Source organism: Schistocerca gregaria, chromosome 2 (genome assembly GCF_023897955.1).
Source record: "Schistocerca gregaria isolate iqSchGreg1 chromosome 2, iqSchGreg1.2, whole genome shotgun sequence".
Lineage (NCBI taxonomy): Eukaryota > Metazoa > Arthropoda > Insecta > Orthoptera > Acrididae > Schistocerca > Schistocerca gregaria.
In genome coordinates this window covers 211,779,879-211,807,755 of record NC_064921.1, presented here as the reverse complement: position 1 = coordinate 211,807,755, position 27,877 = coordinate 211,779,879, and the positions used below count along the sequence as shown (strand labels likewise).

General features: G+C 40.9%; 1 protein-coding gene across 1 annotated transcript in view; it reads right to left on the bottom strand.

Moving 5' to 3' along the window:
* LOC126335702 (Down syndrome cell adhesion molecule-like protein Dscam2) overlaps positions 1–27,877 on the bottom strand; it is a 1,471,118-nt gene that overhangs the window by 660,294 nt on the left and 782,947 nt on the right. The window contains exon 7 of the mRNA XM_049999160.1: positions 23,430–23,568. Within this exon, the coding sequence (XP_049855117.1) occupies positions 23,430–23,568 (139 nt within the window). The remainder of the gene's footprint in view (positions 1–23,429; positions 23,569–27,877) is intronic.

The window sequence follows — 27,877 nt, the reverse complement described above, 5'->3', positions numbered from 1 at the left end:
CTCCTCGTCATTTAGTGTTTCAGTTTCAGCTTCTTGTGCTGTAGCATTATAGCCTAATCCTATAATTATTTCCGATTGTTCTTCTTCATTATTGTTTATTTGTATCTTTTCCTTTGTGTTCTGTTTAAAGTTTTTAAAACTTATAGGTCTTGTGCTTTCTCCCGGGAACGTCATTCGCGATATTAGAAATAAATCTATTTCTTTGTCCTTGTTACACCTTCCATACGCCCCATTTACCATTATATGTTCAATCTTTACCGCATTGCATCTATTCAGATATGTGCTGTTTTTGTTTAACAGCATTTCTTAAGTACTCATCCCCAATTTTTAGGCTCTTTGTTTTCTTTATCTTTTTCACTTCATCGATATCTTCTCCTGCTACTCCATGTTTCACATTGTTTAGATATTTCCATTCTTCTGCTATATTATACTTGGTTTGCAAGTTCTTTATTTGTTTTGTCATTTGCTTCCATTTCCCAGAAAAACCTATTATGCAGATTAGAGGAAAATGATCTGCTCCTATATCTAATCTATATCCATACTGCGCAAGCCACCTGACGGGGTGTGTGTGGAAGGTACCTTGAGTACCTCTATCGGTTCTCCGTTCTATTCCAGTCTCGTATTGTTCATGAAAAGAAGGATTGTCGGTATGCCTCTGTGAGAGCTAAAATCTCTCTCATTTTATCCTCATCGTGTTCTCTAGAAACTCTTGTATCCATTACTTCATCCGCTAGATTATCATTTACTAAAATGTAGTCAGTTATTGACCTAAGATTTCTACTGGCCTATGTATAGATATTTATGTTTTTTTCTTAAAAAGTCGGTGATATTTTTGGATTGTTGTACTTGGGAAAATCACTTAGCATTTTTCCATGTTCATTACATACCGTTTCTCCAAAAATCCCTATAACATTCATTACCTAACTTACAAGTCCGCGAGGTTCTTATCAGATGGACAGCAACTGAATTTCCCCAAGCGCGCGCATTCATTGCTTGAAGACCGGCATTCGTTAAGAGGTTAGCAGTCTTCGTGGTTATCCTGATAACGATGTCGTCTGAGCTTCAGTGGTGTGGTCGATAGTTTGCGTGGTATGATCCTGCCAACTCTTGACAGAGCTAGCCGGCACTATTACGGGGATTCTGAGTCTGGTAGATGTGCCCAGATTGGGAAGTGATCATTGCAATGCAAATTGTCGCCACTTCTCATTGGGCATTGTGTGCTGAACCAGGAGGTTAAAGTTAAATCAGTAGCAGAGAATGATGGCAGAGAACGATCTTGTGTCATTACTGAGTTGCGTGTGTCGCACCGTGTTGTACTGATATGCAGGAGGATCTGCAGCGAATTGACGCATGGTGCACGGAATGGCAATTGAATCTCAATGTAGACAAGTGTAATGTGATGCGAATACATAGGAAGATAGGTCCCTTATCATTTAGCTACAAAATAGCAGGTCAGCAACTGGAAGCATTTAATTCCATAAATTATCTGGGAGTACCCATTAGGAGTGATTTAATATGGAATGATCATATAAAGTTGATCGTCGGTAAAGCAGATGACAGACTGAAATTCATTGGAAGAATCCTAAGGAAATGCAATCCGACAACAAAGGAAGTAGGTTACAGTACCCTTGTTCGCCCACTGCTTGAATAATGCTCAGCAGTGTGGGATCCGCACCAGATAGGGTTGATGGAAGAGATAGAGAAGATCCAACGGAGAGCAGCGTGCTTCGTTACAGGATCATTTAGTAATCGCGAAAGCGTTACGGAGATGATAGATAAACTCCAGTGGAAAACTCTGCAGGAGAGACGCTCAGTAGCTCGATACGGGCTTTTGTTAAAGTTTCGAGAACATACCTTCACCGAAGAGTCAAGCAGTATATTGCTCCCTCCTACGTATATCTCGCGAAGAGACCATGAGGATAAAATCAGAGAGATTAGAGCCCACACAGAAGCATACCGACAATCCTTCTTTCCACGTACAATACGAGACTGGAATAGAAGGGAGAACCGATAGAGGTACTCAGGGTACCCTCCGCCACACAGCGTCAGGTGGCTTGCGGAGTATGGATGTAGATGTAGATGTAGAAGGCAAAGATGTTCTTATAAATGGCTATCGAAAGCTGTACCCTAACGGCATGTGATGCTGGTGGCTTATATTATATGCTGTGAACAGAGGTCTTCACAAAGTAAAAACATTATAAGTAACTGTACGATTAAATTGCTGCAAGCTTTGCTCTCAGTTGGCGCGCAGAGGGTGAGTCAAGCAGTGAAATCTATATTAATTTCTATCACAGCAATACCTTTCGCCCTCTCTCCAATAGGTCCGTTCATTCTATGAAGTCTGTAGCTCTATGCACAGCGACAGTGGTACATTTTAGATGAGTCTTTGCAGGCATAGACACTTGAGCCAAGATCTTAAGTTTCTCCAAAGGAATCCTAAATCCACTGAGCTCTGTGGATGCCACGTATCGTCTTCCTATTATCTTGCTGATAATATTTGAAGTGTAAAGCCTTTGGGGGCTTTGAAGAGTGTCTGATTGGTACCTGTGGACAAATTTAATACTCTAATGCTTTCACAGATGAGCCCTCCTCAAAAACATTAGCCAGCACAATTGAGGCTGTGCCACATCGTCTGGGATTACTTTTTCTATTTCTGAGTATTTCACGTCTGTGATGCTACACCAACTTCGGTTGCGGCCTCGTTCTATGAGGAAGCAAGCGATGAAATGAACATGAACTGATTTTTTTTTGCTTCTATATCAGGTACTTTCATGGTGGTTTAGATCTCTTATAATTTTTTCTCCGTGAATAGAGGACAGTGAAAGCGCCATATGGCGTGACTGGTGCAGCAATTCACATGTACCTTAGCAATCTTGCATACTACGCCTGATTAGTGGGATATCTTCCTGCAATTATCATACGTAATCTGTCCCTGAAATGCAGTTTTCGTGTATACATGTCTTTTCCACTGTAAACACAAGTGTCTAGCATGTATCGCCTCACTTCCAATTGAGTGAAGCCTGCCCTAACGTACTGCGGCAATGTAGGGGAACAAAAATTACGGTAAAGACAATAGTTTCTTCGAGCTCACTAATAAATTTTTAAAATAAGTTTTCGTTTTTCGCTCATTAATCAGACCCCTTTATGATGTAATTACTTTCTGTGGATATCAGTTATGACTAGGTACATAACAGTCCTTCTACAAACGCTTACAATACTTGGTGGTTCAGTTATAACTTGGTGCTCACCTAGCAGCGGACACAGGAAGTACCGGACGGTTCATGTTGTGTGTCGTAGTCGACAGTTGCAGTACAGAGTTCCAGAGTTGCTGTTCGTAGCTACACTTCATAGTGAAAATTAGCCCGCGGGACTTAGTCTACAAGTGGAGTCGCCTATAGACTTCGCAAGCAGACAAATGTCTACTACAGTGATTGACAGTGTGGTGTCCAGGATGGACACGGTGTTGTTGACATTGCATTCAGTAACGCAAGCCTACTTGTATCTGTTCGGAAGCACATCCAACGACTCGCTCCACAATTTAAGTATCGCAGTGCATTAAAGTGCATATAATTTGTTAGCACTGTCACAGTTCCTCCGTCCACCTCGGAACACTTAAACCTAATATAACGTGTGCGAGGCGGTCTGCGCAGACGACCCTTACGCATTATTAACTTCAAATTTAACTCCCATATAAGGCTGCACATCAGAAAAAATGCTTTCAGAAAATATATCTTATGTTTACAATTTCTCTTTTGGAGGAATACTTCCCTTGCTATTGCTAGTCTGTATTTTATATCCTGTTTACATCAGCTATCATCAGTTATTTCGCTACTCAAATATCAAAATTCATCTACTACCTTTAGTTCCTCAAGCCCTAATATGGTTCATTTAGCATATCCTGACTACATTAGACGAAATTCCACGTATTTGTTTTACGTTTGCTGATATTCATCTTACATCCTTTCAGGACACTACATGTTCCACTCAATATACCGTCCTAGTCCTTTGCTACCTCTAACAGACTGATTTTATTCTAGTAATTTCATCATTTATCTGAGTTTCTCTTTCACGTTCGTAGCACTTTTATTTTGATTTCTCGTAACTTCGAGGAAGCCGAACTTCGAAATTCTCCTTACTGCCATTTCAGTACATCCAGAGCACTATGATGGCGTCACAAGCGCTCCTAAGCTCACGAAAATTCCATTTCTTTCCCAAATTTCTGCTTGGATTCATTTATTGTTTTCTCAATGTAGACTTATAACATGGCGGATGTGCTGAAAATTTGTGTTCCTTCTGAAGTAGTGCCTGCGTTTCATGTTCGTCAACTCTTTTAACTCAAGCCTGGATTCTGCGTAACTCGGAGATAACATATCGCTTCTTTTATTTCAATCCCCTTTAACTTCAAAATTTCAAAGAATCTCCCAGTTAAATTTGTCATAATGACTGAGCCTTTGTTGTCAATCTAACTCAGTCTTCCTTAAAACAATCTTCGAAGGTAAGCAGGGAGAAGGAGGGTAGGGGTGACGATATTGTTTCCCATGTTCCTACATTTCCACGTTCCCCTAACTGATCTTTCCCTACGATTGCAGTCGCTCATCGTTCTGTGGGAAACCCGTAAGTGATAATCAAAGGGGAAATTTTAATATCCACCCCAGAAAATAATCAGCCTGACTCGTATATCTGTTCCTTTCTTTGTAAAAAGTTGTACTTCGATCATTACACATAAAGAACCAATCGGACTATTTCATTTCTATTTCTTCGCGTCTGTACATATGCAACGTTTCTGTTAATACTTTCACGGTTCTTGTATTGGTGAGTAGTCTGAGCAGCCCCACGGGCATATACATTTGATGATACGAAGATTATAATTACATGTTAAGCACTGAAACATTTCTGATCACTGTGAGCACAAATATACAAATATTTACATTCACACTGCTGCTGTATATTAAAATATATAGAAAGCCGACTCTCGTATCTGATATTTGACTTAACATGTGGATGCCGACAGTAAGGGCTGAAACAAGCCTTGAAGTACAGCATTTCGGACTCCTTTATCGCGCATTTAGAGTTTGGTTTTACTTCCCGGACTTTAAGAGTTCTCTTGTCGAAATTCTCCGCGAAGGAACACCACCCTCAAGATGGAGTAGTCGGGTTATGAAACTGCTCTCTCGAGACCCGCTGACCTGCCCGCTTTTTGTCGGGATTTCCTCTGCAGGCTGAAAATCTGCAGTTTTCAAGCGCAGTGAGTTCGCCTTCATTTTCTGCTCTCTGGCCCTCCAAGTAGAGGCGTTTCGCCGGCGTGGGCGGGATTCTTCTTCGAGAAGACTTGTCGGGAGTGGTAAACCTGTTAAGAACCTGAACAGACATCTTGACCTATCGTTCTGCGTTTACATAGAATTTATTCTTATATGTGAACAGAAGAACTAAAGCGAACAACTTGGCAAGGAACAAGCTCAGTTCGGCAAAATCTCATCGATATTATGTACTCGTTAGAATGTTCATCCGATCCAACAAGTCGTATAATTATTCTTCCCTTTCAGTGAAGACAATCAATGTCATCAGCAAATCTTATCGTTGAAATCCTTTCATCTTGAATTTTAGTAGCATATTTGTACCTTCCTTTTACTTCCATTTATGCTTCTACGAGAAACACAAGGATAAGTACGGCAGAAAGACAGCGTCCTTGTTTCATACTCTTTTTTAATCTAAGCTCTTCGTTTCTTTCTTCCATGTTGATTTTTCTATTTTCGTTCCTGTACGTATTGTATATTACCATTTTTTCCCTTTTTTCACATTTTAGAACATCTTGCACGATTGTACATTGTCGAAACCTCTCTCGAGCTCGAGAAATCCTATGAACGTGTCTTTATATTCCTTAAGATTTTCTTCCCTTATCAGGCGCAACGTCAAAATTGACACCGTGGCACCGTTTCCATTCCGAAAGTCAATATGATCGCCATTTAAAAATTCTCAGTTTTCTTTCCCATTATCGTACATTATTGTTGTTTGCGAATTCCATGAATGAGATGTTAGGCTGCCTATACCATAGCTGTCCCACATACCTACCCTTGCTATCTACGGGATCGTGTGAATGGTTTTTCCATCAGATTTTTCGAGTTATCACATCCAATTGCCCATGAAATGATTGATGGTATGAAGTTACGTGCAGCAGCCTATCAGTGCAGTTGAGTTTCAATCACTGTGTAAGTGGGCTGTTTAGGTTTTTATATTGGTAACGCCACATAGCGCTCTGTATGAAAATCGCTGGCTGTGCTGTGTGAAGTCTGTGGCTAGTTTGCATTGTTGTCTGCCATTGTAGTGTTTGGCAGCTGGATGTTAACAGCGCGTAGCGTTGCGCAGTTGGAGGTGAGCCACCAGCAGTGGTGGATGTGGGGAGAGAGATGGCGGAGTTTTGAAATTTGTAAGACTGGATGTCATGAACTGCTGTATATATTATGACCTCTGAACACTATTAATGTAAATACATTGTTTGTTCTCCATTAAAATCTTTCATTTGCTAACTATACCTATCAGCAGTTAGTGCCTTCAGTAGTTAGAATCTCTTATTTAGCTGGCAGCAGTGGCGCTCGCTGTATTGCAGTAGTGCGAGTAACGAAGATTTTTGTGAGGTAAGTGATTTGTGAAAGGCATAGGTTATTCTTGGTCAGGGCCATTCTTTTGTAGGGATTATTGAAAGTCAGATTCCGTTGCGCTAAAAATATTGTGTGTCAGTTTAAGCACAGTCTTGTACAATTTTTCTAAGGGGACGTTTCAACTGTGCATACTCCGAGCTCAGACGTAACGGTGTTCTTAATGAGTAACATTCGATGCAGTATCCTGTAATAAAGTGACGAGCAAGATAGTTTATACTTAGTTTCGTCATGGGTATGGCACTGAGAGGATAAATATTTGACTGATGAGTGACAGCGTTTGTTTGATGCAAAAGTAACGACGACAGTGTCACAACGAAAGATAATAATATTTGTAGACCTAGATACATACACTTTCTGTGTCGACCGCACATGTCCACATTAGTATACGATATATATACATAAAATTCTTGGGTGCGAATTGCACGTCAGTGTGAACAGCAGAATGACAGTACTGCGACCGTAACGTACCTGTGACGATGTCACCATTTACAACATATTATGATCAATAAAATGCTAATATTCAGGACAAGGTCACTAATAAAGAGAAAGAACCTCCTATTATACGACTGCAAAAGCAGAAGTGAACCTCTGTAGCTTGCTACATAATGTAAATACAAAACTGGAATACCGTGAAGTAACACAGAATGTTTCAAGACGTACTACTGGTAGCAATGAAGTTGAATGGAAAATTATTATTTGTTAAGAGGATTTTTATGGAAATCCAGAGCATCTATTCAGGAACTGGACGATTTCTGGGGTTCCGCTCCGTAACGTTATGGCTAAATCTGGAGACGAAATGGAGGCCAACAGGAACGGGAAACAACTCTTTAACTTTACTTCCAATATCGATCTTTAAATTTACCGAAAAGAAGTCACGATTACTTTGTCGAAAACCTTCAACAGAAGTTCTTTGACATACTGGTTCCGGTTTCGTATGAGCTACACCGACGTGTCACTGCCCCACTTGTGTGTGCCTCAAAGAATCAGATATCCGGTATTCAGCATAGCTAATAACACTTCCAGACAACGGAGCGGAACCCCAGATATCGTCCAGTTCCTGAATAGGTGCTCTGGACTTCCATAAAAATCCTCTTAACAAATAATAATTTTCCATTTCTGTGCCAGTATGGTCTTAACAATCACAAACTCCTTTTTTAAACATAAGAACATTCACCGGTATACTTGGGAAGGCAGGGGAACCAGATCTGCCACTGACTATATACTAACAGATTATTAATTGGGGAATGCTGTGAGGGAAACACGTGTGTTCAGGGGATTCTTTGATGACGCTGATCACTATTTAATCTGCAGTGAAATTGGTGTTGTGAGGCGGAAAGTGCAGGAGGTCAGGTCCATATGTAGGAGGATAAGAGGGGAGAAACTTCAGAATAAGGGAATCAGGCACAAGTACATAACAGTGATCTCAGAAAGGTACCAGTTAGTTGAATGTAGTCAATTACAGTCATTGGAAAAGGAATGGACAAGGTACAGGGACACAGTAATAGAAGTGGCTAAAGAATGTCTTCGAACAGTGGTGTGTAAAGGTAGGTTGAAGCAAACAGCCTGGTGGAATGACACAGTCAAGGCAGCCTGTAAAAGGAAAAAGAAAGCGTATCAAAAATGGCTACATACTATAACTCAGGTAGACAGAGAAAGTTATGTTGAAGAAAGAAACAAAGCTAAACAGATAATTGCAGCATCCAAGAAGAAATCTTGGGAAGACTTTGGAAACAGGTTGGAGACTTTGGGCCAAGCTGCTGGAAAACGATTCTGGACTGTAATTGGCAGTCTTGAAAGGGAGGTAAGAAGGAAATAACAAGTATTTTGGACAGGTCAGGAAAACTGCTGGTGAATCTTGTGGATGCCTTGGGCAGATGGAGGGAATATTTTGAAGAATTGCTCAATGTAGGTGAAAATACGACCAGTAATGTTTCACATTTCGATGTACAATGCGATAGGAATGATGATGGAAATAGGATCACATTTGAGGAAGTGGAGAAAATGGTCAATAGATTGCAGGGCAATAAAGCGGCTGGGGTGGATGAATTAAGTCGGAACTCATCAAATACAGTCAAATGTCAGGTCTTAAATGGCTACACAGGATAATTGAAATGGCGTGGGAGTCGAGACGTGTTCCGACAGACTGGACGAAAGCAGTAATCACACCAATCTTTAAACATGGAAACAGAAAAGATTGTAACAACTAGAGAGGTATCTCTTTAATCACTATTGCGAGTAAAATCTTCTCAGGTTTAGGCTTCTTAAAGGTTGTCAGGACAAGATCTTTAGCTTACGGTAAATAATGGAGAAGTGTTACGAGTGGAACAGGGAATTGTATCTATGCTTTATAAATCTAGAAAAGGCATATGACCGGATTCCTAGGAGGAAGTTATTGTCTGTTGTACGAGATTATGGAATAGTAGGTAAACTTTTGCAAGCAGTTAAAGGTCTTTACATAGATAGTCAAGCAGTAGTTATTTAATGGTAAATTGAGTTCATGGTTCAGAGTAGTTTCAGTGGTAAGACAAGGCTGCAACCTGTCTCCACTGTTGTTCATATTATTTATGGATCATATGTTGAAAACAATAGACTGGCTGGGTGAGATTAAGACACGTGAACACAAAATAAGCAGTCTCGCATACGCGGATGACTTAGTTGTGGTGGCAGATTCGATAGAAAGTTTGCAAAGTAATATTTCAGAGCTAGATCAGAAACGTAAGGACTATGGTATGAAGATTAGCACCTCCAAAACGAAACTAATGTCAGTGGGAAAGAGATATAAACGGATTGAGTGCCAAATAGGAGGAACAAAGTTAGAACAGGTGGACGGTTTCACGTACTTAGGATGCATATTCTTACAGGATGACAACATAGTGAAAGAACTGGAAGCGAAATGTAGCAAAACGAATGCAGTGAGCACTCAGCTACGATCTGCTCTCTTCTACAAGAAGGAAGTCAGTACCAAGACTAAGTTATCTGTGCACCGTTCAATCTTTCGACCAACTTTGTTGTATGGAAGCGAAAGCTGGGTGGATTCAGGTTACCTTATCAATAAGGTTGAGGTTACGGATATGAAAGTAGCTAGGATGACTGCTGGTACTAGTAGATGGGAACAATGGCAGGAGGGTGTCCGCAATGAGGAAATCAAAGAAAAACTGGGAATGAACTCTGTAGATGTAGCAGTAAGGGCGAACAGGCTTAGATGGTAGGGTCATGTTACACGCATTGGAGAAGCAAGGTTACCCAAGAGACTCATGGGTTCAGGAGGAGAGGGTAGGAGGTGTCGGGGTAGACCAAGGAGAAGATACCTGGATTCGGTTAAGAATGATTTTGAAGTAATAGGCTTAACATCAGAAGATGCACCAATGTTAGCACTGAATAGGGGATCATGGAGGAATTTTATAAGAAGGACCCCAGACTGAACGCTGAAAGGCATAATCAGTCTTAAATGATGATGATGATGGTGATTAGAAGTAACTGTCAAAACTTATGCCACCACCATCCTATACGTGGCTTAGAGACCGAGGCAATAAGAGACTTTAGACCTAGAATTTAAAAAGAATACAATTCGGCACTTTCCTTAACAGATTGGCATAGACTTCACTACAGTAAACCATCGATACCCCAGCACCAATCGAATTTCTAACCAAAGCTTAGATCTATTTAATGTTCTTGGCCTTGGCACTTTTGTATCTGTGCTCATATGCGAAATGGAGCAGTCCACGGGTATACAAGGATGGAACGAGAGCTTTAACTTCAGTCACAGCCGGCTGTTCACTCACTAAGGCTTGATTATAGTCGGGTAGTGCGATATATCAAGCACAGCGGACGCGAGCGATACCACCTCGACTTGAAACGAAGACTTTCGAAAATCAGTTGGTCGGAGACCCGCGGACTGTGGCACAGAAACCGCAGTAGGCCGCCCCATTACGACGACTCAGGCTCTCGAAGTGGACAAGAGCCGGTAAGGGACTCGGCGTTGGACACTAACTACGACATGCACGACTTTCTCGAACTTTGGACTTTGCCTTCCTGTTAGTGCTGGTAAAGAATATCCCACCCGGAACATCCAGTACTGCAGCTGCCATAGACGTGGCCCAACGCAAGTGATCCATGTCACCAACGCAGCAATCCACAGCATGTACTGTCACTAACATCTATGTACAATGTTTTGGGCACTTTAACGTATCTTTAAATCTTTTCGCCAGCAGGTAGTACAGGCACTGCAGATGTGAAGCTCCTTCGAAGCCGTGGCTAGAGAAGACGCCTCAGACAGTCTCACGGCGCTGACAGATCCTTTATTTTCCACCGAAACTTCTAAATCTCCTACTTTGATGAGGTAGATCAACGGCTGGTCCCTAGCGATATTCTACAAAGAGCTTCGTCAATATTCGTGAATCCGGACCATACTGGCGGGCAAGGATCGGTACAAAATCATCGCAGGATGTTAAAGTTCTACTTAAATAACAATAAGCCATTTTACACATAAGAAACAATCTGTGAAAAGCCACTCCCGGTCACCCTGCACTGGCTTCCATTCAAATTCTCCTAGAGGGACATCGAGGGCATTCCTGTTAATGGGGAATTCACTACCACGATAGTTAGCTATAGGAAATCACCGTAGACCAACTCTGAGACACCATTATTCCTTATGGTGGCTTCAGACTACAACAAGAGTCTGACGTCAAAGTGGGTGGAAGACAAGCCAAACTTGGCTCAGCTCAGTGTTTCACTTGCTGGAAAATCGCCCAAGTCGCCACACAGAGATCTACATCTGAGCACAGACTACTATTTTCACGACACTCCAAAGTGCGCCAACTGCGTTGGAACACATCTTGGTTGTTACAGAGGGATTGTGGCTTTCACAAGAGACACGACAAGGCAACACCTTCAAACTGCCGACATGCGGCACAGGTGCAGCCTTGTATGTCGTTCACAGCATTGGTGGCTGACAAGAAGACGAAGCCGTCTTAGAGTCAACCGTTGTCTCTACCAGACCAACAGGCACAATAATCAACAGCTCTCAAGGAATCAGGTGCTGACGGACAGCGAGCCGCACCCTGCCCCTCCCTCGGTCCTAGGCATACCAGCAGTCAGCGCCTGCAACAATTCGCCGACAAAGGAACAGTGCAGCAGAATAGGCAATCACTGGCGTCTCCCGTCATGCCAGCAATAATGCTGTAATCCGTAACAGCAAGGCATTCAACTGCATTGTAGAGGCAGGCGAATCAACTCCTAGCGAACTCACCTTCTTGCTGCAAACTGTCAACACAGATATGGAAACGCTATCCGATCTCGTCCAGCAGCTAAATCATCTTCTGCAGCAAATCACTGCAGTACTGTAGCAGCCAAACCAGCCCATGTCGAATCAACATCCCCAGCCTTAACGAGCTTATAATTACGGAGGTTGGTCATCTGCCTGTGGCTATAAACGTCATTGCTGTAAATCTCCACTGCTACCACAAGGCCTGTCTCAGACAGAATAAGAGTCACTGCTTCAGATGACGATCCCCAAGCTGTCTCCATCGACGGCTAGCTTGCCTCCTTCCAGAAGGCTTACATGTTCTCTGTCCTAGCTCTGGTGCTACTTCCCATTAGGGATCTGGATTTCAATCTGTGCTCGCCAATCAGGAGTTTTGTCGCTTCTGACGTCACAACCTGAAGTGTGAAACGTTCACAGACAGAACGGTGGTTAACACATGAGACAGAACTGTGAGTAGAATGTTGCATGTCTGCCAGATGCTCTAAACGAGTTTAAAGAAAATATTGGGTAATAAAATTTCATTTTTACGCATATTGCAGTCCCATTCGTCTGCTTCGTTGTGAATTTTCTAACTATACCATTGGTGTGCTCATATCGATTCCGCTCACTCGTTGACCTTTCCTGTTGTTTGTTCCCTTGCGACAGCTTCTATGGTGTCAGCCTTGCAGCTCTTAGAAGAGATTTAATTACTTGCAAGGTATTTTTCTGCCGGTGGTTCGATGCTAACAGGGATCTTTCGACGTGGTCGCAGATCTGGTTGCCGTGTTGTGGTCGGTGATCGTGTACTGTCAAGAACGTGTCTACGTCATTTTATGAAACACTGATTCCCTGTGTCCTTGAGGTCGCGGGTTGCATCTTCTGAGTTGCCACAGCTTCCTTCTCTGCTGCCTTGGTCTGTGGATGTGGTCGTGTCAGCATTCCTAATCTCACCAAGGTCCTGCCTCGGAGTAAATGGTACGCATCTTGTCTTGCATGTAATTAAGTGTCGGATAAGATTCACGAAAACTCTTGTTCTTTCACTGAGCGATTATCACTGAAATTAGTTTTAGATTCTTGCCTTCAGCTGTGTGCAGTTTTCGGTAGTGCCCGTTATGTTGGACTGTGGTATTAATATGCACCAACATCCCTGGCAATGGGAACATGCCTGAGTTATTGTAAATGCAGTTGTGAGACAACTGACATTTTTCAAAGTTCTAGTTCCATTATTACCTGAGTAAGGGTAAATATTGATTCTTTTGAAACTGTGTATGGGTTTTATTGCGAGTGCGTAGGCGTTGACACTACCTCGACCTGTCTTAACTTTAAGGCACGCGTGGGTAAATGTACACAATTTCTTCTGCTGTATGTTTTCTACTCCAAGGGTAAAGAAAGTCTGTCGTCTGTAAATAATTTCTGTTATATGATTTCAGTGTGTATCCTGTGTGAGTTTTAAAGTCTGAGTTGAATAAAGCAACTGTGTGATTTTTGGTCATAGCTCAAGTTGGCTACCTTATGTCGACCAATGGATTCACTTTCAGCTCTTTCACTTCTTTTTTGTTAGAATCAGTGAATCAAATGCATATGCATTTTTGCCCTTTTATCATTTTCTTTCTGAATTTAAAAGATTGAGTCAAAAGCTTTTATAATCTTAAAATTTTATGTAAATGTTTTAAGTGTATTAAAAATGTCTGTTGCTATTACACTTGTTTAGGAAGTAGGCAACGTAGGTGTTAACATGCATCTCCATATTTTCCTGGAGCAATGACTGCCCCATAAAATTTCGGACATGCAGCGGCATAAATTTCACTTCTTCTGCTGCTATGTAGACTGTATACCGTCGAGCCTTCACTCTTAAGATCGCTGGGTGGTGTACAGTCGAAATATCGGCAGCAGTGGTCAATTTTATGTGGCTGCACGCCCGAACGTTTATTGAAAAAAATGTAAATTTTTTTAGTGCCTCCGGGCCAAGTCTTAAATGTATGTGATTTAAGAATCTGGAAAAACTTAACTGTGGTTAAATAGCCTTGTGTAAATTTATTTGCTGCAGTTTTATTCAACTTAATTGTTTATAAAATGTAATGCTCCTGATGCAAAATAAAAATCTTATAGGATCATATTTTGTATACACTCGTCCTCATCACTCCCAGATTCATACTACCTGTCATTTCAGTATCGTAGTTGTTGTAGTTTGCAAATTAGGTAACGAACCGCACAAAATTCCAATATTTTCCTATGAGAAACGTATGTTGCTATGAAAGTACGGTTGATGCATGTGTAGTTAAAAATTCATATATAATGTACCTAATGCAATCAGTTTTTCTTAACCCTGAGAGGAGATCTGTTTCTATCTACAAGACCCAAAAAGTGCACTGTATATAGCGCACTTAGTTCCGCACACGAAAGAAAAACAACACATGATTCATAAATGCATCGCGCTTCACAAACGAGATACTGAAACCAATTTTGGTAAATGATAGCACGTGAAGCGTTAAGTATTTTATCATGCGTTTCATACGCGAATTTTAGTTACTGCCGTGATATAGAAGTACCTAAAGATTCTTTTACAGGAGTAATACATTTTTCAGAAAGCAAGAATTACTGTGGGCTCACAGCAACATCAGCGAAGGGCTTACACGTTCACTTTTATACAAATAATTCTGTCGCAATTCTGACCGCAACAAGACAATTGCAGCTGTTACTCAAAACTCGCCACTGGCGACACTTCTCTGAAAAAAAGATGTAAGTAATGTCGGGAAAATAAGTAACGTCTTCTGTATAGCAGTGTCGGCGAAACGATGTTAGCCACTGCATTTTTAATAATAAAAGGCTGGAACTGAAAGATAACAAAGAATTAGTTTGCAGACACCACCGATCTGGCATTTACGGAAATGTTTGTCATGAAGGTAACGAATATGACTGTGAGACCCCAGAAAGTCAAATTTTATACCGAGAAGTTTCTTCAGACTTCGTTGTAAAGCTGTTGTGTACACAAAGTTTCGAAATATCAAAGTGAATGTTATTGACTCCTGCAATTTGAAAATATCGCAACGAGCGATGAAAATAAGTAATTTTCACTGATTTTTTGTCTGATGAGATGTATATTCTGTTCGTTAAAGGTTGTGTGAGAAAAATAGTAACTGATTGTACTTTCAGGCGTATCCAATGTTTTCAGGAAATATAGTGTTGAGGTATATGTTGGCGCTAAACCTCTAATACCTCCTCAGGAGAAGAATTTACAGTTGAAAGGAAATGCGGAAAACGTTTAGGAAGAACAAGTAACTGGGAAAAATGGTTGCAAAGGGACTGAGGAATGAAAGAGTACATCGGAAGGTTGAACAGTGTGACTGTTCATTCCACTGTAGAATCAATACAGACACAAGTGTACTGAATATTTCACACTTGAGAAACTGCAAATAATATTCCTTGGCTATTGGAAATTGTGTTCAAGTGATTTTTAAATTGCTTTCTTAAGCACTTTCATTATAACCCACATTTCAAAGAGAAAAAAGTACATTCTCCAACAAAATTGTGAGTAGATTTATTTTGATGTGTGTTAAAAGTGTTACGTACCTTTTTCTGAATACTCTAGATATTACTAACAAGAAATTAATGAATGTCGGCATAAAAGGACTGGCATTGCTTTCTCTCCACGGTTTGAAATTCGCTATATCAGTACTGACAATCTCAACATGTGGTACCTATGCACATGACTCATCTTGAAAACAACGTATAAATTTTACAGAGAGTATTGTAGCGAGAACGACAGATTACCTATTAAACAATATTGTTAGACGCATATTTTTAATACTGCTTTTAACTTTCGACTACATGAACGTTATATCGATACCTTATAAATCGTGATACTGATTAGACTTCTCTGAAGACAGACGAACGTAGACAAACGAAAAACACTGGCGGAGTGAAAGAGCTATATTTGAGGCAAGATGAAACGACAAGGAATGCTAACAAAAACAAAAGAATTAACCCAGAATTCAGACATACGCAAGGACATTTTCTTTGATATACAAAGGACCTTACTACCTGCTACTCTATTCTTACCAGAGTGTGTTATAGTCGATATATATATATATATATATATATATATATATATATATATATATATATATATATATATAGTGTTAAACACATTGATGTTTTCAATGATACAAGTGGGGGAGAAAACAGGAACAAAGACAAAGTAATGTTTTGGAGTTATATTTTCATCCAATCAAATATCAGTACAGTGGATCGCCGATCTCCTGTTTGTGATTAAAATTTTGTGGTAAATAAGAAAAAGAAGAACACGACCTACATCTTTTATCCTATGGACTCGATTGATACTATAGCTAAAGCGAGACGCATATTCGCAGTCATTCCAATGAGGAAAGATAATTTCTTAAGGGTGGAACGAATGACTTCAGTACTGAAAGATTCAGTAAAAGATATGTAAGAGAAGGTGTGCTCCCATTTTGAAAAGGATTCGCCATAAATCCTACACGATAAACCAGTGTACAACGATGAATATGAGTTTCTCACATATGATTAACAAAACTTGGCAGAAAACCGAAAAATTCCACAACTGTCATCTTGTACTGTCTGTACAATCCGTCTCCCTAGGTTACACTTCCTAGAAAAAAAAATCTTCAGGACCTACTTCTGTTGAAGCCGCGAATCCATCATGAATTGATCCGCTCGTTTTCCAAAGAAGATGGATAATCAAGAAAACGACTAGCCGTGACCCCACTTGAGGAACTTGAATCAGATGATGAGAAAGCGTTTCTGGAAACAGATTTCAAATGCCCTCTTATTTGCGACACTGTTTTAGTTGCTGTATCAACAAAATGCATGATCCTTTTGTTCGATTATATTAATTTTTTTTGCTGCATGTTATCAAAATGAACATTTTACTAAGAGAAAAGTGAACTAGTTGATTCGAAATATTTTCAGTAATGAGATAATGAGTGAAACAGTACTAGTTTACAATCTCTTACACTATTTAAGCGACAAAGCCATTGTGTTCATGTATCACCACATAATCGATTTGTTACAGCGTTAAATAGCAATTTTAGGATAACTAAATTGAAGACAACGGCTAATGAAGCATTACAGAAATAAAAATAAACCTCCTTCTCTTTAATTCACAATATTATAAAAACAAATGGATACAAGTGCATATTTATTTCTACGAATCGTGATATAAAATTGATCATTTGTATTAACCTGTTACTCCAACATTCATCCGGGAAATGATCCAAAGTATTTTTAAATCTATTACGTACAAAAAAACTAAAATTCCATTTTGCAATTGCAAGACAATTCTGAAACCGTGTGAACTTTAACTTCAAATTTATCAAAATTACTTATATCCATTTACTCCCGCCCCCTCAATTTTGCGTTAACAATATTTGCTTTCGACTTGGCAGAGTGTAATACTTCATCTAATCCGTTCACAGTAATTCTCTTAAGCTTATCCTTCCGCTTATTAAAGAACCCTGTTTACGTTGTGTCATTTGCGTATCCTGTTCGTATTAACTTCATTCGGTTTGTGGCAACATATAATAAGTAACAACGGTGGGAAGCAGCGATTAGAAAATATGTAGCACAGCTACAAAGCAATCACTCCAAGTCAGGGAATGAGTGTTATTTCGTAATAACTACTTACTCATACGCAATTACGACAACAGGGAAATGTTGAGATATTTAACCTGTTTGTAAACACTATGTTTTGTGACTACTTATGAACTACATTTCAAATCCTCATTCTATTACGCTTCACTGTTGCAATAAAGAAGAATACAATTTTAGCTTCTTAAATTGCTCCTGTAACTTCTCCTTCTTTTAAGATGTAAAATGGTTATTTGAGTAAATAAACCTTAAACTTCGTCGTGGCGCTGCACCGCAGAGCAGTACAGTAAATGAGTGGTAAATTACTTCCCTGCCGACTAATAAGTTCCCTTTTCAGCTAACGAAGTTAAACATACTGCCTACAAGAGTCAATTCACACGCACGCAAGCCCTCTGGCACGCAATCGCTCGCGCGCCGCTACTAACTCTCTCTCTCTCTCTCTCTCTCTCTCTCTCTCTCTCTCTCTCTTCCTTTCTCGCGCGTACACAACACAAACACACACACTCACACTCGCACACGGACAATGACAAAGAGAGAACCGGCAGCGAAATAAATGAGCTGCTGGAAAGCAATTAACCATGCATTATATTCAGCTAGAACAAGGAAAATTCTGTGCGTTTGAAGTAACACACCCTGAAAGCTAGCTTTACATTCCGCCGTTAGTGTGGTATGAAGAGTGTCAAATTTTCATGCATACGGCGCCCTCGTGTGGTTTGCCACAGAGTATGACCTCCAGACGCGACCAGCTAACCTTTTCCCTGACATGTCACGACTCCGTTCGAACTACCTTCGCGAGTAGGGAGCGACAGCAGAATTTTGTGTCAAAAGCCGCAGATGCATCTTGTATAAGGGTACTGGCGAGCTTTGTCACCACAGCCAGCATAGATCTCGTGTCGAGTCCTGACACGTGCTTCGACAGAAACCGAGAACTCAGTAAGCTCACCTTTAAAAGGGCATCCTAGGCCATCCTGGTGGCATTGGAGCTCAGCAGGTAGTGTAGAATTGGCACTGAATTGTCATGTGAACGCCCACTGACGGCGTAAGCCTCGACAGTGAAGTTTTGTGTACGTGACAGCCAGTTGTATGAAATCAGCACAGAAATATATGGCTACGTGCAAACTTGGCAGAATAGCAGATGGGCAGGAATGAAATTGTGTTTGCATGGGACCATGACAGTAGTTGCCCTATTCGCTTGTGTAGCAAGATTTGGGATAATTTTTTGTGTTTGAATATTATGAATAACTTCTATGAAAACGATCTAAAGTCACATAACCAGCACTGATTCAGAAGTTACCGTTCTTGTAACCCAACTTCTCAGAAATAGTCAGTGCCTAACTCATTTGAGGTTGATTCCATATTTCTGGATTTTCAGAAGTTTTTGGCACCGAACTTCACAAGCGGCTTCGAATCAAATTGCGTGCCTGTGGTCTACTGTTCCCGTTGTGTGCCTGGATTGGTCATTTACTGTCGCGAAGGAAACTGTTCGTAGTAATTTACGGGAAATCAAATCGGAATTATATCTGGGGTTTCCCAAGGAACTGGTACAGGCTGGCCGCTGTTCTTAATTCACATAAACGATTCAGGATAGAAACCGGTCAGCGCTCTTACAGTGGTTGCAGACGGTGCTGCGTTTTATTGTCTAGCAAAGTCACCAGAAAATCCATACCCGTATAAAAATCAATTAGCAACATACCAGCATGGTGCGAAAAGTGGAAATAAACGCTAAACAAGAAAATGTATTAGTTCCTTCGGATGAGTAGTAAAAACATTCCGTTGAATTTCGGTTAAACAATAAATAACACAAATTCGAGGGTTCTATAATCAACTAATTATCCAAGGCATTTCAATTACAAAGAACTTACACTGGAACCGTCACATAAAATATCTTGTGGTGAACGACGAGCAAAGGCTATTTTATTGGCAGAAAAATTGGAAAACGTAACACATGTTGTAATTGGCCTGAGACTGGTTTGATGCAGTTCTCCATGCTGCTCTATCCTGTGCAAGCTTCTTCATCTCCCAGTACTTACTGCAACCTACATCCTTCTGAATCTGCTAAGTGTATTCATCTATTGGTCTCCCTCTATTATTTTTACTCTCCACAATGCCCTCTAATGCTAAATTTGTGATCCCTTGATGCCTCAGAACATGTCCTACCAACCGATCCCTTCTTCTTGTCAAGTTGTGCCGCAAACTCCTCTTCTCGCCAATTCTATTCAATACCTCCTTACTAATTATGTGATCTACAAATCTAATCTTCAGCATTCTTCTGTAGCACCACATTTCGAATGCTTCTATTCTCTTTTTGTCCAAACCTACTTATCGTCCATGTTTCACTTCCATACATGGCTAGACTCCGTACAAATACTTTCAGAAACGACTTCCTTACACTTAAATCTATACTCGATGTTACCAAGTTTCTCTTCTTCAGAAACGCTTTCCTTGCCATTGCCAGTCTACATTTCGGCCATCTCTACTTCGGCCGTCATCAGTTATTTTGCTCCCCAAATAGCAATACTCCTTTACCACTTTTTGAAATTACTCTATTTGTTTAATGTTTTTTGATGGAATACCTACACTATGCTTCTCCGTCCACTTCTGGAGAAATGCTGTGATATATGAGATCCTTTCCAGAAAAGGCTGACAGAGGACATCGAAAAAGAGAAAAGAAGAGAATTTCATTTTGTATTATCACGAAATAGGGGAAAAAGTATCAAGGATATCATAAACGAGATATTTTCACGGAATTTCAATCACTGTTTTTCTCCACTGAATGTCAAAATACTGTGTCACTACACATACAAAGGGAGAAATCACTATCGCAATAAAATTAGTGCTCTCAAGGGAAGCAAAAAGGGGATCATTTTCAATACTTGCTATACAAGAGTGAAACGGTCGACAGAGTCTAAAGCGATTCCATGGACTCTCTGCAGAGTAGTGGTATAGATGTACGTGTACGAAAGCGGTCTGTTCAACGTGTCTTCTGCGCCTGAGGTAGCAGCGGTAGCCCTGTAGCACAATATGAAACAGTGGTCTTGAAGAAGTCATTGGGGCTAGGATTGGAGACTAGTATCGGGCATTGTTAATGGCGACAGAGTGGGTTCCAACAACAGTTGCTGCTGCCACTGCTTTTGAACAATATGTAGCGTCGCAGCTATTTACTCGGCTGCAGAGTTTTGCAGTAAGGTTTATTCCGTTAGGTCAAACTGTGTTGGAGGCTGACAATGATGCCTGCAGTCCGGCCGTTGTGTGGTGGGCTGCTGGCGTCGTAATTCCATCTGTCGCAGTGTGCCGACTGTGAGAACTGCTCTGTGTGCAGCGTACTAAGATCACTTATTGATGTCGCTTAAGAAACTAAATAACTATGATAAATATGATCTGTTTGTTTTCAGATTTGGTATAGGAACTTTTATAATTTAGACGAACAGTGTGTAAAATTTTCATGCAGTAACTTTAATAGTTTTGAAGATATAAAAAACTTATTAAAAAAGTACTTAACCGACACTTAGTAAAGCAAATTCTGACAGGAATCATGACAATTTAAGTTTCTTTGTCATTTGAAAATACTAACAGCACTCTCATTGCGCACAAGTTACATTTACAGAATTTTAATTCTAAACGCTTAATAATTTTGCATTTACAAGTTGATGTTTATATTTTTTGTTAGGGTGGGAGTAGGTGAGAGTGAATGTGAGTGTGTATGTGGGGACATACGTCAAATTTCAATTCTATAATGTATTACACCATCCGTAACTAGCAAGTGTTACGTAACAAGGATGTCATGAAAAGAGGTGATTTCCCCCGAACTAGAGGATGTCGTATGTCTACGAGCGTTTGCTTTTGTAATAAGGCATCCAGAAAGTTAGTAAGAGGATACTTAATTCTAAGCATAGTTTTCTTTTGATTTTCGTTTCATTTGGTTTTGTGGAACACTTTGTGGGTTTTTGCAATATGAAATGACGTAGATGCATCTACAAATGCTGATTGGAGAAAATCGGTTTGCGTGTGAAATTGATCATGAAATGTTAATCTGATTGGAGGATCGTGTTGATAAACCAATGAGAGAAGAGCCTTTCCCGCATTATTTGAAGATTTATATATCCTGTGAGCGACAGCATTCAGTCAGTCGTGGACTAGCCGTCGGACGAGAAGGTCATGTTAAATTCGTCCGAAAAAATTATCTGTAAGATGAAGAAATGACGGTTAAATCGCGCTAGGTTTATATCACCGTCCTAGCAGATGCAATTACGGACATTTCGGTGAACTTTGAGAGGTTTTGTAATATTGGCAGCAGAATAAACCTCTTGTGAAACTATCGGCCTTTGTGAATATTGTGCGTGGCGTATTCCGTATGCATGTACAGAACATTTTGTCGAGCATCTTCTTTCCAAGAATGCACTGAAAAGGGCCGAATGTGAACTCGTTTTACAACAGTCTGAATCTTGCAATATTTCGGGATGGACTTAGAACATTTCTGGCCGTCTTACGTGTGATATAAGCTGCACGAAAGGGTAGTAGATATACTACCAACATAAATGTGCGCTTGGTAACACAATAAATGAAAAGGACAGTAATAAAACATCAGTATCTACAAACTAACATTTTCAATGAAAGGAGGAAGCACCCACTGCCCGTTATTAATAGAGATTTAGAGGTTTATCTTGTTACTGGAGTTACGCGGATGGTGGTTTTCTTCAACGCTGCGTTTCTCATCGTCTACATAGTACCTACAAATGCAGAGAAACGTGTGGTGAATGGACGCTATACTGACGTAGGTGGACTTCAATAATTAAATCGCAACGCATCGCAAATAACCCCGCCCCGCCCTGCAGCAAATTATCAACAGATTTTAGAGCGAATAATGTGAAGGTAACTGCAAGCATTTAACAATTCGATAGGGCTTTTGTGGCTAAGTTTGTCGGCTCTCTGCCTTGTCGATTTCGGTATCGAATCTGAAGTCCCTGAAAAATCATAATAGCAGCCTATGACGTCAGCAACAAAACCAGGCTACACATTGTCACCGTCAATAATGTTTTCTGTATTTACTTTTTTTTCTGAACTTGTCTAATAATGGCACCAGTGCAACATATTTACCGTTTTTTGGAGCTTCGCCAACGATGTGGAGAAACATAACAATATTTGTGAACTAAAATAAGGCCATTGTGTTGTTTTTGTGGTTAAGCATGGTCTAATGTCGTTAATGTTCATCGAGATCATCCTCTCGTTATGTCAAGCAAGTTGCGTGTCACATTGATATATTTTAGTAAAACAGAGAAATCAAATTTTATTTGTGGAGTGAACACTATAAAATAGCCAAAGCAAAGAATAATTTTCCAACTAGAACAAGAACGGATCTGCCTTTCGTCGTCTGTTACTAGTAGGATCGCCTTTTACACCATATACAGTATCATTAGCAGTATTAAATAACTGCATTTGTACTACAGAAATGTAAGAAAAGCTATGAAAAATTTGCACTTAAATATCGAAACTGTGAAGGCAAATCTTCAGCTACTGAATGATTGTTATCAAGACCAGGACGTGGACAATTTCAACAATGCTAGAGACCTATGGGGAAAATGTTGTTAAAAATTTTGTTTTTACTGTGAGCATTCAAAACCTTATGAAATATGTAATGTCAAATGTTGCTATATTTATTAATTAATAAATGCTGTATCAGATGCATTTGTATGTTATTTTTTGTGTCGTTCTATAAATGAAAACAGCTATTATTTGGCATTTATTATTATGTATCAGAGATATTTACACTATTATGACGTAATCTTAATCATCACAAATGATATGCTAACATCGCACGTCCCTGTTATCGAGGCTAGAGACGATATGAGTGTTGTGTTTCCAAGGAGTGCTGTGGGCTTAGTACAGGCGCAGTGTTGCGGGTTGCGTACCTGCCGGCGGTGGAGCTGACGGCAGCGTGTCCGGAGAGCGCATGCGCGGTGCGGCAGCGGTAGGGCCCGGCGCGCGCGTCCTCCTCTGTGGCGGAGCGGACGTGCAGCTCGCCGGTGGGGAACACGGAGAAGCGACCACCTGCACACAACGAGACAACTGTTCTACCGCCACCCGTCCGCCAGCCTCTAAAACAAAGGGGGCATGTGACAAAGTCGCTGCGTGGAACACACACTGCGCCAAACTGTACAACACACAACAAAGGCAGTAAGGTTTCACACAAAACAGCACCGAGGTGATCCAACGCGGCTGGCAGATATGCTAATGCTGCGTCCTCCCCCTCTACAGTGTAAAACTACCCTTTTGCTATGTTTTCTAAACATACATACCAAATTCAAATTTTATAAATTTTGAGCTAGTTTAAATAAAAATCATGATATATTTAAAAACATTACTTGAATGAAGCATAGTGATAAATAATAATGAACGCAATGAATTAAATTTAAATTTATAATAAATAAATTAAGAATTGTAGCACCTTAAGAATGACTTTAAATAAGTTGTCATGTACTAATGGAACTGGACTTTAATTTTACCATTGGTATTCTGCAGCATTGGCCGCTTACTTATCTTGTATTTATTGCGAATGTCTCGCCCAGCGCAATGTCCCAAGTGACTGGAAAAAGTGGGGGTGATTCCTGGATATATGAGAGGGAAACGAACGGACCCACAAAAAATTACAGAGCAATCTCTTTAACATAGATTTCTCAGAATGTAATAAATTTCCTTTATGGGGGAAAACTTCTGTCCAGAAATCAGCACAGTTTTAGAAAGCGTCACTCCTGCGAAAATTGGCTTGCCATCTTCGCACATGAGATCCAGCAAATTGTGGATGAAGAGCAACCGGCGGATTCTCTGTTTCTAGGTTTCCGTAAAACTGACTACTGTTAACGAAGGTACAAGTGAGGGAACAGGACCACAAGTATGTGAGTAGCGGTATAAATCTTAGACCCGTTGCAACACGTCTGCTACCTAGGTTACAGAGACACCTGCCAAACGAGCACCACCAATTTGCCCACTGCATGTATCACTTACTCCGACATAATTCCCAGACAACTACACATAACAATTTGTAATCGCGACTTACAACGAATTGACGACATACATAAGTGCCAATCATGGCCAACACATCACTGCATCTTGCTGGCTTGGCTAGCGTCTGCATTTATCAGCAAGCATGCATTTCTCGTTGTCTTTACATAACGCATTTCTCACTGTCTTTCCACATCTTCATCCAGCTCTGACACGTGTCGAGAAAATGGGGCAGAGGCAACATTTTGTTGCCCATAGAAGCAACATGTTTGACAGTCTCCTGAGCAAAAATAGCTGGAAGTTGGTGGAAGTGAAGTTTTGAAACAAGAACAGGGCCATTGCTAGCTTCCCCCCTCGTACACTCTTAAAAGTCTGTGACAGCTACGTAGTACAAATGGCTCTGAGCACTATGCGACCTAACTTCTGAGGTCATCAGTCGCCTAGAACTTAGAACTAATTAAACCTAACTAACCTAAGGACATCATACACATCCATGTCCGAGGCAGGATTCGCAGCTGCGACCGTAGCGGTCGCTCGGTTCCAGACTGTAGCTCCTGGAACCGTACGCCACTCCGGCCGGCAGCTACGTAGTACAGTAAGCACCACCTTCGCCTCCTTTGGCGGTGATGAATTCATATGTTTCCACTGCTTGCTGCGCCACTTTGTGTAAAACGTTATATTCATACACCCAGTATTCTCTCCAGTGATTAGGCAACTAATGAAGTCGTCTGGATTGTCCTGATACGGTTGCAACATTACTGGTCCTGCCTCAGTTTGGTGAGCTTTTCTGTGCACGTGATCAGGCGCGGAACTCAGCGGAAGGCGACCTTTTTCATTTTCAAAAGTTTCGTGTAAAATGAAAACTGTACCAGTATTGTTTCATTATATCTGCTGCCTGCTCGATCATGAAACCCCAGTCTACGAGGAAATCCGTTTCTGTTTAGACCCGAGTTCTTGACAATGATGCACCCTGCCACTTAGCTCATCACCATTCGCCATCCTGGAAGCATCTGCACCACCTAACTACAAGGGGTAGCATGTGTCTCGTAACGTGATTACGGAAGAAATGGGAATGAATGTCGAAGAGATAGAGAATCCTGCGTTGGAATTTAATGGATCTATGGAACAATTAGAAACTAATAAGGCACAAGGGATAAATTACTTTCCTTCGGAATTTCTGAAATCATTGAAGAAAGTGACAACCAAGCAACTATTCAACTTGGAGTGTACAATCTCTGAGGCTAGAGACATACCCTGAAACGTTTGGGACAATATCATCCAAACAATCACGAAGCAAAGTACAATTAAGAGAGAGACTGTCGCAAAATCAGCCTATTGCCTCAAGCATCGAAGGTGTTGAGAAGGGTGATACACAGAAAAATAGAAAAGAAAGTCGAGTATCCATTACGTGGCGACTGGTTTAGCTTCCAGAAGGTAAGGACGCCACAGAGGCAGTTCTGGTGTTGCGATTGGTAATGGAGGTGTAGGTCACGTTTGTAGCAATTTCCACGGAGAAAAACCGTTCGACTAGGTAAAATGATGAAAGATTTTCAAAGTTATTGGATAAACAGGAGTATGGTACGAGCAAAGACGGGTAATGTACAATAGATACAAGAACGAAGAAAGAACAATAAAAATGGAACACCAAGAACCATGTAAGACGTAGATGTAGTCTTTCGCTGCTACTATTCAACCCGTAAGTTACATCGAAGAAGCAATGACAGAAATGATTTCCTAACGATACTGCTGTCCTCACTGAAACTAAAAAAGAATTACAGGATGCGATGAATGGATTGAACAGTATATAAAATACAGAATACTGATTTGCGTTTCAACTAAGAAAGAGGGAAGTGATGAGGAGTAGCAGAAATGGGATTGGCAATGTCCAAGTTGAGGTATTCTGCTATCTTGGAAGCAAAATGACACATTACGAACGAAGGAAAGAGGGCAGAAAAAGTGGATTGATGCAAGCAAAAAGGACAAGAGAATTCTGCTAGTACCACACATCGGCCTTAACCCGAGGCTTAAATTAGTAAAAAATCATGGATTGTGCGAAAATCCGAAAAGAAGAGAAACAAAGCGTCTGAAATGGGTGTTACAGAAGGATACTCGAAATTACGTGAATTATAGGATACGGAATAAGTAGTTTATTCCCCAAAGTGGCAAAAAATAAACGTATGTTTCATATAATTTCGGGCGAATTGCCGGATGTCTGCAAATTGCTGCCAGGATATTTCGGCAAAGTCTCCTGGACATCTTCAGGTAAAAATTGACAGGAAAGGCCCTGAGCTCACATATTTAAGACCACGCCGAACATGCATCGTGTGTTCAGTTGGCGCTGCGCATGCGCTGTTTGTAAGTCTGTACGATGCGTCGCGGGCCCACAGTGGCGAGAGACGGCTCTATCGAAATCAGATGGGCTGTCTTGGCTCTGATAGCACAACTGTCTATAATACGCAATGACTTGCTGTGGCACGACAACGAGTAGCATCACGGCAGAAGGTTCACCTACAATCTTCAGGAACCAGTGAAGAGATGAGTAGCGAGAAGGTGCAGAAAGAGTTTATTGAAGCCCTGACAGTTATCTCCATATCTATAACGCCTTGGGTGGCGTAGCAGCACAGCCGCTGCGAATCGTGTGTTGTGCCTCAGTACCAGATGGAAAATTTGGCTTTTCCTGTACCTAGGTAACAAATTTGAAGAGAATAGGAAATAAGTAAACATCCGTCACCTAGGTTGCGATCGACCAAGTCTTGCCACTACAAGCGAGTATCGTCGTATTATGCACCACGAACATCGTACTAACTTCACATCTGCAGCTGGCACGTGAAGACAAAACTGGACACACTTGAACATTGTGTTATCTCTCACCAACGGTCAGAGAGAAGCAGCTGCCGGGCTAAGGAATTACTGCTAACACCACACGAGAAACAGTTACGTTTACAGTGGTGCCATGACGGGAAACATCTGCTCATTATTCATGGCGTCACATCGACGTGAACGATGAATTTGGTACTACCCTGGATGACCATAGTCGGCTGGTATGTTGGCGAACTGTGGAGGTCCTCCATCCTTCCAATATTCTGGAGAGGCACTGGAGTGTTGCTCCTGGGGTCGTGGTTTGGGGAGCCATCGAATATAACCTCAGGCAACGGCTGATACACAACCAGAAACCTCTGACTAAACAAGAGTTCGTCACAGACACACCACATCCTCGTGTTTGATCTCTCATGTGACACAACCGTTGTGCTATTTTTCAACTGGACAATGCTCGCCCACGCGTCGAACGGGCTTCTGTGAACGCTCTGCATAATTGTGAGCTACTGCCGTGGTTAGAAAGACCCCCACATATCTCCCC